The following is a 13,512-nucleotide window of genomic DNA, read 5'->3' as shown; positions in this document are numbered from 1 at the left end:
TATTCTGGGTGGGTCCCCCCCCCCCCCCCCGGCAGGCAGTGTGAGCTGGCCCTAGCAGCCCCAGCTCTGGACTCAAAGCCAGAATGTAATCAAGCTGTGCCACCCATTAGCTTGGTGACCTGGTCTATGTTATTTTTCCTCTCTGAGCATCCGTTTCCTGTCTTATGGATTGTTTTGAAGCACAGTAGGTACTTGAGACACAGTAGACGCTTGCTAAACATCTGCTGTGCACCTTTCCAAATTCTTTAAGTGCAGGAAGATTCTGGGCACACCAGCCCCACTATTCCCTAATTAGGCAGCCTTGGGGATGCTTGGCAAGCATTCCTAGTTTCAGTTTACTTGTTTGGTCACTGGAAATAGCACCATCAACAGTACAGAGTTGTGACAATTAGAAACAATCCATGTGAAGCATGGTGCAGAGTCTGGTCTTACCACCGTGGGCAAGTGGGGGTGCTGGTTAAAGACTGGCTGATGGTGCATGGTTCTGGGAACTGGGGGTAAAGAGTGAGCAAGGTCTAAGGCCTATGCAGCCCCAGCACCTGTGGCCTACAGGACTGATTGGGGAGACAGACCCAAATGCTCGGAGGCTGGAAAAGTGATTCCATTTTACATGTAAGTACCAATAGTCCATATATCCAGTCAGGCCCATTCTGCATTGTCCAATTCAAGTGTCCAGTTGGAAATTCAGAACCACCGTCTCGCAGTTAACATTGAATTTGAACCAGTAATAATGGAGAGTCTGGGAAGAATTTAAACCTTGATACTGCCGGAGCTCATGAATGAGTTCCTAGCTATACTGTTATTTTATAATTTGAAAAGCATTTTTTGTTTACAAGGACATTTATAATCATTACAACCTGTTCTAAAGCTAGTTAGTACAGTTACTGACAAACTTACCCAAAGGAGCAGTATTTTAGAGAAGATAAAAGGAGAAGATTAAAAACCCAGTAGAGTCTGGAGTTAGCAATGAAAATACTCACCAGAACAGTAATAGAAAATGACTCTGTGTTAAGTGGCAGGACAATGCAATTCACAATCATGACAACAACAAGCTATCTGTTACTATTTGAGGAGAAAACAATTACAATGACAGTGAAAACAGTATATAGCTGGTATTGAATCAGGTTTTAAAATTTCTCAAAATGCTAAGAAAAAAAAAAAGGAGGAGGAAATGGATGATTCGAAACAATTCAATAACTCTGAACTTTTAAATAACAATTATAAGAAATCAATATTTTTCATTCAGGATCATAAATTCAAACTTAACTATACACTACAACCTTTCGTATGCTTCTAAAAAGAGGTGTTATGCAAACTCAGTGCTCCTGAGAGAAGGGAGAAAATTTTCTGTTTCACTACGTTGCTCTTCAATATTTATTTACATATATTTATTTTACATTAAATCCACCTATTCTTGAGACTCTAGTATGAGGCACCAAGCCAAATGCTCTGGGTTCAGAAGCCCTGGGCTTACTCAAGTCCAGTCTTTACCACTAAATGCTAGACCAAGAACAAGCCACATAACTCCTAATATGAGCCTCTGTTTCTTCATCTATAAACTAATACCTGTCCTGCTCAACTAGGAAGTTTATGTGAGATAATATAAACTTCACTTACTAAACTACAAAAAGCCAAAGTACAATATTAGCAGTGGCCTGGCCTGAGCCAGCACTGTCACAAAAACATTTACAGTATATGTCTGCATGTACAACTGTGTACATACCTGTGATGATCTGATATAAAATTAAAAATTAAAAATAATTAAGAACATTAATCATAGCTAACTTTTATTGAGCACCAACTATGTGCTAGGCACTGACCTCATTTAGTCTTCATAACGCTTTACAAGCAGATACCATTACCTTTCTCATTTTAAATATGAGATACCTGGGGCTTAAAGAAGTGAAGTGGTTTGCCCCAAATGACACAAAGCTGATGTGTGTGACTCCCAAGAGTGTGCTACTAACTGCTGGAAGGTGCATAACCATATCAAGTATAAAAGGAAGCAGCTCGGAGCACTGTCTCCATTTTGCTCCTCTAAATCTCCAGTAAATCAAAGGGATGTCAAAGTTACACTGCGAACAACACATGTTCCAATCAATACCCACTAAAACAATAATAAGTAAATCCTGGACTTGGAGGATTTAAAAAAAAAAGGAAACTTTTACATATCAATAAGTAAAGAGGGAATACAGAGAGAAAACATCCCTCTTTTTTCTCTAACAGTGGACAATGAGATTGGAAGCTTTTAAAGGAATTCGGTATTCTTTGGATCTCATTAAAATTGGATCAAAATGTAACTCTTGTTTGGTGGAAATCAAACCAAAGGAAAATGAGAATGCATTGTTTACAAGCTGAACATAACATTCTTCAAGCATTTTGAGATTAAGTAAATGCCAATGGGATGCCAATGTAAAACCAGGGATAAATGAAGAACTTCACGGTGAATAATAAAAAGAAGCTTCAAAAGCTGGGTTAGGTTCTTTGTTTTTAACCATCAATTAAAAAAAGAAGTCATCTTCATCATTTTGGATACTGCCAAAAAATGTATCCCCCCAAATATAAACAAACTTACCTTTGGTTTTTTGATCAGCAGCCTGAAAAAAAAAAAAACAAACAACTCAGAAACGCTTTAGGAATAATAATGTGTAGGATTCCCACATCTACAAAAGCTGACAAGCAGACCTCTAACATTAGAAATTTTAAAAACAAATTTTTGCCCAATTATATTACATAATTTGTTACTGGGAAAAATGTACAATTGTCTACATGCTATTGATTACATACCAAAACGATCTAAGGGCCAAAAACATTTTACTCTGGAACTCATGTGAGCTCTATACTAGTCTAAAAGGTACTGAGTTCAAATTATAAAATATATTAAATGAGGCAACAAAAATAAATGGCATAACTTAGCACTTAAATGCCATAAAATTAAAGTATGACTACAAGGTTTACAAGTGGGATATTTTATTTTTTAATATGTACTAACAGAATTTGTAAAAGAATATTTGACAAAGTTGCAATAATTATTTCCAGCTTTTCTAATGATATCAGTTAGATGGCCCTTTCCTTATCTCTTAGACATGGTTGTTCTGGACAGCTCATTTTAAGTGAATGTCATGGACATTCTTTACCATCACAAACATAATTCGAATACTTCTAGTTCTGCTCTTTAAGAATGAAACAATTTGTGGCCATTGCCCCATATTTATTTCACTAGTGCCATATCTATTATTCACTAATTATAGATTTGGTATGTTGATTTTCAAAAGTAATAGAATGAAACCTAGTCATTTAATGGCTACAATGATGTTTATGGGACACATGATGATTACAAAGACGAGGTTAGGAGAACTGTAGCCAAACCTTTTTCTGAGCACCTTCCTTCTTTTTCTTTTCTTCCTGCTTTTTCTTTTTCTTTTCTTCCATCAAACGTTCCTCTTCTTGTGTTTCTTGTTCCTTCTCCCTGATAAAAGAAAACTGGTATTAGTATAACATCCACCTTAAACAAAACAAACAAAAAAAAAAATGAAAAATTATTAGCTGTAAGCCGAGCAGTCCCATGTGTGGTAGAAAGGAGGCCACTTTGAGAAGAGGTGTTAGAAACGGGCATTTACCTCCATTCCTGGGCACATTTCTCTAGGATCACGGCAAATTGCTCCGACCTATCTGGTAGCTCAGCTGTCTCGTTCATTCAGCTCATGCTTCTTGAGCCCCACCTCCTATCAGGCACTGCACTGGGGCACTTCCTATCACCCAGCCCCAGGCCGGTATTGCTCAAAGCACTGTTTCAGGGACCACTGTCACCAGAACTACACGGGTACCTACTAAAAATGTTGATTCCTGGGTTCTACTCTAGCCCAACCAAACCAGGCTCTTCGGAGGTGATTCTTAGGTAGTCTAAAATTACACATTTGTTTTATAAACTGACATTCTTTAAACAAAGATTCCTCCCATACAGTGTAGGGAGCGTCCAGAAGGGTGCACTGGGGCACAGAAGAGAGCAACGCCGCTGGGCTGCCGACCGGGAGAGCCACGCAGCCAAAGAACCAGGGGTTAATGCTGCAAAGGAGTCTGGCTGGCATGGGCGGTGGGCCAGTTATCAATTTACTGCCTGTCAGCAGCTCCAAACTCCCTCGTCATGACAGCTCTGTGGAAGGAGTGTGTAAGGTACTCCTGTACAGTGAGCTCGTTGCTTGGTGGGGTCCGCAGTGTGAGTGTGAGAACAGCATGTGATGCTCTGCCCTGGCCAGGTGCCCAATCATGTGGCCCTGTGACCTGCAAGCTCCACACCTCCTGCCCACTTGCCCCATGCCAGCTTTCCCTCTCGTGGTCCCCCCACCTCCTGCTGCACTGATACCCTCACTCCCTCTGCACGCCCACATGCCTAGCAACTGGCTGCGGCTTGCTTCATGGGCACTATGTGCTCCACATCACCTGCTGCAGAGGGCAGAGGGTTACATACCTACACCTCTGGAGAGGGGGTCCCCTTCCAAGTCTGTCCTTCCTTGGGTACTCTCTCTCAGCCCTAGGGTACTATAAGCCTTCTTTAGTTATTCTCTTATCACAGTTTAACTGCTCTTTATGCTAAACCTTTTCCCCTGTTTACATCACTGTAAGGTTCTACCTCCTGATTAGACCCAAACTGACAAGAGGTGGAGAGGTGGGTCATGAACAAAAGTCTCAGCAAAACATCATCACTCATCCATTAATGTTGTTTCTGGAGTTTGTTTTTAATTTGGAAATGTGTCTTATTTACAACTATATGCATAAGGAATTTCAACCTAATGTTAGTCTGTACACATTTAAATACTATCATAATGGTATTTAAATACTTAAACACGGGGAAGGAGGGAGGTTTATGAGAATATTCTTCCTTTAAAACAATGGTTCTTGACCTAGGCTGCACATCAGAATTACCTGGGAAGCTTTAAAACTTACAATACCAAGCCTGCAACCCCTGTTAACTAAATCTCTGGAAATGTCACTTAGGCATCAACATTTTTAAAAGCTTCCAGATGATGCCAATGTTCAGTCAAGGTTGGGAAATACTGGTTTTAAAGGAGATCTGTACATTTTTCAAGTCTGAAAAAGTTATGATTCCTATCTTAGATGATACTTTCTAGGAATGTTTCCATGTTAAAGGCCACCCCTGGGAGGACCTCATGCTGCTGCCCCCATCTAGGGAAGAGGTGGACAATGCAGAGTGGAGAGAGAACGGCTGCCCACACCGACTGCTACATTTTCTTAATCTACAGCATGATGAGACCCTTAAATTACCTTCAGATATTAAACTTAATAAAGTAGACAAATAAAGGCTATATTTTTAAAAGATTTAATATCAGATGGCTAAAAATGATTTTTACTTATTCTAATGTGGATTAGAGCCAGTTATTCCCTTGGCAATACAGTTAAGAGCTTACTGTAATAACAGAATAAAATATTATAAATAAGGAGCCATATAGCCATGAGATATTTTACACTTTCCTGTTTGTGCTCCTGTCTATGTAACAAAGGTTAACTCAAATGTATGTTCTTTAATAAAGCTTTATCTAGTTTCTCCCTAGCTAGCAGTAATCTCTTCCTTTAACTTCCAGTGTACAATTTCTGCCATTTTTCATTAATAGTTTTTTTAAAAATCAACATTTAATTATTTTTACTACATAAAGTACTAGATGCTAATGGAAAAAAAAAAAGTAAATAAATATATATAGTAAAAAGACTTCTTTTCCAATGTCCCTAGGCCATCTTCTTAGAGGAACAAATGTTAACCATTTCTTGATTATCTTTAAGAAAATTCTCTTTATATGACTATGCATGTACTACTCTTTTTTATAAAAATAACTGGGAGCATACTATTCATTACTCTTCTACATTATTCTTTTTTCACTTACTTATACACTCCAATATTCATGGGGAGGATACATTCCTCTACATCTCTAAATAATGTGCTTGGAATGCTCTTTCCTGACCTACCAATGTGAGACATTAATGACTTGTTTCTGGTAATAAAAGATATGGATTTGGCTCTGACAGTACCCATCTTCCACCCCATCACGACTTTTAATTAAATCAATAATAGCATTTACTTTATAAAGAATACATAAATGTTTGCTAAGGAGCTAAGTTGTATACTATTATTTTTGTATGGCTTTTTTTCTAGTTTCTAATTGTTTTTCTTTTACTCTTGCAGAAGTTTCCTTACAAAAATTCTGTACTTAGAATATATACTATGTGAAATTAGGAACCCCTTACTTAATAAGTCAAGCCCTCAATCTTGAAGCTTGCTCTTGTGAAACTTATAGCTATAAAAGGGAGGTGAAGCCTTCCTATAATTATGCCTAAGAGGCATCTCCAGAGAACCTCTTTTGTTGTTCAGATGTGGCCTTTCTCTTACTAAGCCCAATTTGGCAAATTAATTAACCCACCACCACAACCACCACCCCCACACACACAAGGGACATGACTCCCAGGGGAATGAATCTCCCTGGCAATGTGGGACATGACTCCCAGGAAAGAGCCTGGTCCTGGCAGCGAGGGATTGAAAACATCTTCTTTACCAAAAGAGGGGAAAGAAAGGTAACGAAGTAAGGTTACAGTGGCTAAGAGATTTCAAATAGTCAAGAGGCTATCCTGGAGGTTACTCTTAGGCAAGCTCCAGCTAGACATCCCAAATGACCACAGTACGCCAAGCCCTAACCAAGAGTAGTCCCCAAATACCTAGGTCTCTATCTGAGATTCTATTAAAGTTTCACTCACTAAGTATATTTTTCAGAAACTTAAATTCACCAGTGTTCCTATGCCAGTCAAGTCCCAAAATCCAGAGGCAACAGCCTCTTTAAGAACATCAACCTGATGCAGCCCCCTTCCCCATAAGGCTGACACTCCTTTTCAATATGAACAAGGTAGGATAGTCACTGCCTAGACACCCGAAGATCGAGAAAGTGAGTAAACAAGAGGAAGTGGTAGCAACACACAAGACAAGATTTAACAAATGATTATGAATACTGAATCTTTATATATATATATTTTGGATGCTAGGGTATTAGAATAGCTAGAAGGGAATAACTTAAATGATGTTCTGTAACATTCTTTGAAATTTGCTCTATAGCTACTTGTTAAATTGTACTTTTGAAAGTTATCACCTTTCTGTATACCCATTTCACAATAAGGAAATAACTGAAACCGTGGAAATGTAACCCTAACATTCTCTGACATCATCTATATAACTACTTGTTAAATTGTACTTTGAAAATTATCACCTTTATATATATATGTTATATATCACAATACGGAAATAATTGAAATTGTGGAACTGTAACCCATAACATTCTTTGAAATTTGCTCTCTAACTACTTGTTAAATCGTACTTTTAAAGTTATCACTGTTCTGTATATATGTTAAATTTCACAATAAAAAATGTATTAAAAAAAAAATCCTGTCCTTGTTTTTTAAGGCTTTCCTCCCAAACTCTAAAAACTTACACACCCACCTCTCATCCTGCCTACACTCCTAAATCTCCTTTCCAGAGCCTTCAATCCGGCTCTATCTGAGCTTGGAGCAGTCTTTGCTCAAGTTTTTCTTATATCCTGTATAGGAACTCTTTTGTCACAGTTTGACTATTCTTTTTATTAAACTTTGTATCACTATGTGACTTCTATCTCCTGACTTTCTACACTGATACTGTACAAAGAAATTAACAAGCTAAGCAGAAGAAACAACACTGCAAACAACTCAGCAGATCATCATTCATCTGTTAATGTTGATTTGAATTTATTAACTCAGTTATCCTGTGACTTCTCTCATCATCTTCCTTCTTTAATTACTCTCTCAATTTGGGGAAACATCCTCAAGTATCTCAAGAAAAGGAGCACGGAGGTCAATTTTTGGAGACTAAGCATGTCTAAAAATAGCTTCAGGCTAACTTTGTGTTTGTCAGTGTTTTCGCTAAGTAAAGAACGCCAGGTTGAAAATCAGTTTTGAAGGCACTTTGGGCCACTGTAGCCAGTACTACTAGAGAAGTCATTTGATTCTCAGACCTTCTGAGGTTATGTATTTTTCCTATGGAAGGGTATAGCATCCTTCATCCTTAGGGTTCTGAAATTTCCTGGTGAGCCTAGGTGATCCCCCGCCCCTTTAGCTGTACTCAGCATTTGGATGACCCTTTCAATACACAGACACATCTTTCAGCTGTTTTCTTGAAAATGTCTTCCTTTTTTGTTTTTTAAATAATGACAATTGAACCTACTGGACTGATCCTCTATAACTTACCTTTTCTATTTTCTTCTCTACATCTCTCTTTGTTGTTACTGTTGTTACATCTCTGTTGTTACTGTTGTTCTACGTTCCAGTATTTGGCTCAACTTGGTTTTTCAATCCTTCTACTGAGTTTCTTATTCTGTGATAAAATTTTATTTTTAAAAATAACTTTCTTGTTCTCTGATTGCTCCTTTCCCACGACATTTTGTTCTGATTTTATGGATGCACAGATTATCTCTATTCTATCTGAGGATACTGACTAGGGGTTTTCTGAAGTTCTCTTCTGTTTCCTGCATTACCTCTGTTTCCTCTGTGGACTCTTCTTTCAGACTCTCTTTGACGTGGCGGCCTCTGCTCAACTGTCTGATAATCCTTGGCTGTCTGTTCAGGCTTAAAATTGAGGTAAACAAAACCAATCAGGAGCTATTTACACATGGGCTGGACTTTGTTTAGCAGTGGGCTTTGATTTAGAGACCAGGTAGGGAGCTGGCTATTTTGCTAGAGTAGCCTCAAATGCCAAAACATGAATGTTTTATAGTGATTACCAGAGTACTTTATCTACAGTATTAGCTACTAGACCTTAACCATCCAGAACTGTTCCACTGCTAAAATTTGAGACATTACCCTACCTTCTGACCACAACTTCTCATCCTTAACCTATTTCTACCGTACTTGTTCTTTATTTTCATTGACGTCTCCTGTTTACTGCCTCTTCCCTTGTCGTCTAAGCTATTTTCACCAGCCCCTTTCTTAGAGAGCCTAAACCTCAAAGTCATTTTGTATGTTTACTAATTCAGTCACTCAAACTATACAACTAATGTGTGTTTTTACAATGGTGGGAGGAAGGAGCTGTTTCACTTACAAATATGCTTGGAACAATGAGTTTTTACAGGCTCTGGGGTTACACTACTGAATAAAGCATAGTCCATATGCTTTCAAGGACATTCACATAGTAATCTGAGTAAATGAGATTATCATGACTATAACAGTGACAGATGCATAAAATGCAGTGAACGTATAAAACAGTGTACATCAGAGTGTACATATTTGCAAATATAGGGAATGATCATATTTTTAATTTGGAAATGTGTCTTATTTACAACTATATATATGCATGTGTCCTGGCCTTGCTGGGTTAGTAATAAGATTATAAACTTACAGTTGGATAGTTCCTTGATCCATTGGAGGACAGAAAAAACAAGTATGTACCAATTACACTGAGAGTCAATTGGAATTTTTTTTATATGGGGAAGTTGTGAGATGGACTTATAAGTCAAGCTATAAGGTGAATAAAGAAAAGAGGTGGGAAGGCTAGGGAAGTCTAATTTTTTAATCATAAAACCTTTTCTTTCAAAAATTATATTTAGGTTCACAATTTCACACATATCCACAAATGTAATTGCATGTATTTTTTTCAGTACCATCTCTGCTTTTATTGTATCTGCTTTGCTTTGCATCTCCTTACCTATTTTTTCTCCTTCCACATCCATATTAAATTTCCCACTCCCCCCACCTCCCCCTCCAGGTAACCCATGTTAACCACCAAGCTCATATCCTCCTGAGTTTCTCTCCATGCTCATATAATTATATGCAAACACACATGCCTATAAATATTTAAAAGGATTTTATTTAATCATTTTTTTAAACTGGTATCATGTTATAAAAACTTTTTTGCATCATGCTCTTCTCACACAATGCATGTGGAGGGAAAAAAACAACAAAATTCCCTCCCTAGAACCCAACTGATAGATCTAATCTATTATTTCTAGTGGCTACATAATATACGACAGTGTGAACATCTCATTTTATTCAACCATTTGCCATTGGTATGCGTTCATTTTGTTTCCAGTTTACTGCCACTGCAAATAACTGCAGTTTGTTTAGCCAGGTGCTGCTAATGAAAGCAGCACTGCTTCAGCTGGTGGCACAGTTAATGTTTCAGTAGTAGCGGGAACTAGGGAAGAAGAAATTCTGCAGTGGGGAACAATTTCTGCACCCAGGGCAAACCTGAAGGGCCAAATTGGACATAAATTACCTATACTTTCTACGGCAATTCATACTGCGGTGGGTCCCTTCTGAATTGAGTTTTATCTGAGAAAAAATATTTTTAATAATCTGGGCCTTTAATACTATTTCTTTTACTACCAAATAGTTTAGCAATCACCAGACTGGGAGGCTCACACTTCAAAGGCAGCTAAAAGGAGGAAGAGGTGGGTGGCGGGAGGGTCTCTGTAAGCAGTCTCCAGCGTGTACCATCTCAAGTACTCCTCCTTAAAGGTATGCATTTTCCAAGGGAAGCAATGATTAAAAATACAAAACTATGTGTCAGACTGGGAATCTAGCCACCACATGAAAAGCTATTCTGGGTGAAAAATATGATTATTCCCTATATTTGCAAAAGAATAGGATTTAATAAAATAGGGTGGGCCTGTTTTTGCCTTTGAGGTGTAGTAACCAGAAATTGTAAAAGCTGCTCGTCCTAACTTAGTTTCACCTACAAGACACACCAGAACTTACACCATAAAGTTATGTTACTTAGACTGATGTAATGTCATTAAAATATTTGCTAACTCATGTGTGTGGGTGTGTGTCATATGCCACTATTTAGAAACTTTGGCTTCTCCAGTTAGTTTCCTTGTAGGTTTAGGTTAGGAAGGGCTGGTAAAGCATGCTATCAGACGAAATTCAAAAGGGAAGGAAGTAGTATCTTGTCCAGTTGACAAAGAAATATTTAAGGCTCTTAATTTATTCTACATGTATTTGAATACCTGCTATGTGTTGTGTAGCAAATATTCACTGTGGGCAGTACGAGAAGGGTAAGATGTTTCTAAGACAAGAATTTTAGACCTCAAGTGGCATATAATCTACTACCTGATGAACTATGGAAAGAAACAGAATAATGTAGTGGAGAGAAAATGCCTGGCATTTAGTCATGAGGACTGGGTTTAGAGCAAAGGTCACTGGCATGCAGGAGGTCAAAGGCCTATAGGCCTGGTATTGGATGGGCTGCCTGTCAGAACTACTAAATCAATCATAACACCAGGACTGAGGGTGGAAAAGGGCACTACACACCAGATGGCTCTGGCAAACAGAACCAGTGGGCAGGAAGAGTTTTTACTCGACGACCAAAGGGTGGTGTGGTAGAGACTCTAGGGGATCACCAGAATCCTCACATCCCGATAATCACACCTTGGTATACTCTCTTCCCGTGAGTGTGGCTGGGACCTGTTTCTAACCAGTAGCATGGGCAAAGGTGGTGGTACATTGCTCCCTGGACTGTGTTCCTCAGACTCCCTCTTCCTGCAGACTGGCCCGAGACTCTCCCTCTCTACTGCTGCCTCTGAAGAAGCAAGCTGTCATGAAGCCCACTGTTGCAAGGAAATGAATTCTGCCAACAACCTGAGTGAGCTTGGGAGTAGACCCCTTCCCAGCCAAGCCTCTAGAGGAAAACCCAGCTCCAGCCTTGACTGTAGCTTTGCAAGGATCCAGCCAGGCCATGACCAGACTCCTGACCCACAGACACTGTGAGAGAATAAAAGCACATTGTTTAAGGCATTAAGTTTGTGATCATTAGTTGTACAGCATAGAAAATGAACACAGGTAATGATTTAGGACTTTTGATGTCAAACAAGATGTAATTAGTCCATTGCAGCGTCTTTGTCCCACTGATTACAACAAAAACCCAGAAAAATACAATAGAAACACAAAACTACAAATTCAAAATACAAATAAGAAGAAGTAATCAAAAGCTGGCAGACTGGGGAGAAGAGTCAAACTTGGAGAAGTGACCTGTACAGACGGATGAGTTTCCATTGTTTTCATCTCCTGCCCCCCCTTTCTCTCTCAGCTTTGACCAGGAGTTAGGTCCCAGGCAGGGAGCTGCACTGAGGCAGAGGTGGTTACAGGCAGCTAAAACGGAGAGAAACTGCACCACTCTGAATGGAGGACCACAAAAAGGAGTGCCTGTGAGCCACGGGGTCTGGGGGAATCCAATTCAGAGAGGAATCACCTGGAGAAAGAGACTGCCTAATTCTGTGTATGAATCTTCACAAGTTCTAGGCTTATCCTTGAGTTAGGCATGCATGAGACAGACCAAAGCAGCATAGCAAAGGCTTTGAAAACTGAACTGTGGTCTGAATTTAATCAGGTTGATTGTCTGCTAAAACAAAAACAAAAACAAAACAACAACAAAATCAAAATTCTTCAGAGGAGTTCAACAGGATTCAAATCTATACCATATAATGTTCAAAATGTCCAGGAAAAAAAATCCAAAATCATTTTCCTCATTTAAAAATCAGGAAAATGTGATCAAATGTCGAGACAACAGGCATCAGAAGTCAACCCCAGATGACTCAGATGTTGGAATTATCAAAGAAAGACTTTAAAAACAGCTATTTTAACTATCCTCCAGGAGGAGGGAATATAAGCTCCCACAGCAGAGAAACAGAAACTATTGGAAAAGAACCAAATAGAAATGTTAGAACTGAAACATAAAATATCTGTATTAAAAACCTCAGTTGGAGAGGTGGGGCAAGATGGCAGCACACAGAGGGGTGGAATTTAGTTAGTCCTCTAGAGCAACTAGTAAATAGCCAGGAACAACTAATAAATAATCTGGAACAACTGCTGGGGGACATCTGTGACTGGACACACATTGTACACCAGCCTGGAATGGGTGGAATGGCTGAGACTGCAGCACAGAACTGTAAGTAAAGCTCCCCAAACTGTGGTGCTGGCACCCCTCCCCCACTGGCATGGCAGGCTGAGCTGAAACACTTCCCTGTGGAAAAAAGAAGCAGGTTACCTGGAGAGAGGGAAAGTAACTCAACCAAGCTCCAACTGTGGTTTTAATTAACAAATTTGGACTAATGAATACAAACTACAAGCACAGATAAACCCAGAGCAAGCAGGAAAGGAAAGGAACCCTGAGGTCTCTTCTGGCAAAGAGAAGACGGGCCTGACGGGAAAAAGATAATAAATAAAAAAGGCTTTTGGAGATGGCTGAGCTCAGAATACTGGAGAACGGCCATGTCCCAAGAAAAGGGGCACAGAGAACCGGGTACCAACATCAGTCAACTGGCAAACTGGGGGGCTAGGGACTGGCTCTGAAAAGGGGCTTTCTCTCTTTTTCCTATTTTTTCTCCCATTCCAAGTAGCATATTAGAGAAAACCTCAAGCATTTTCAATTGACAGTGCTGACCCAGGCGAGGGTGGAGTTAAAGGAGTCAGAGAGACTAAGGAGGAATTCAA

At 39.2% G+C, this 13,512-nt stretch overlaps 1 protein-coding gene across 1 annotated transcript in view; it reads right to left on the bottom strand.

Moving 5' to 3' along the window:
- TNRC6C (trinucleotide repeat containing adaptor 6C) overlaps positions 1-13,512 on the bottom strand; it is a 145,986-nt gene that overhangs the window by 121,501 nt on the left and 10,973 nt on the right. Inside the window, 2 exon segments of the mRNA XM_037808093.1 lie at positions 2,576-2,597; positions 3,370-3,469. Coding sequence (XP_037664021.1) covers positions 2,576-2,597; positions 3,370-3,432 — 85 coding nt within the window. The 5' untranslated portion in view covers positions 3,433-3,469.

The sequence above is a fragment of the Choloepus didactylus genome, chromosome 18 (assembly GCF_015220235.1).
Source record: "Choloepus didactylus isolate mChoDid1 chromosome 18, mChoDid1.pri, whole genome shotgun sequence".
In the NCBI taxonomy this organism is placed as follows: domain Eukaryota; kingdom Metazoa; phylum Chordata; class Mammalia; order Pilosa; family Megalonychidae; genus Choloepus; species Choloepus didactylus.
The sequence above is the reverse complement of the archived record's forward strand: the minus strand, read 5'-3'. Positions and strand labels throughout refer to the sequence as shown.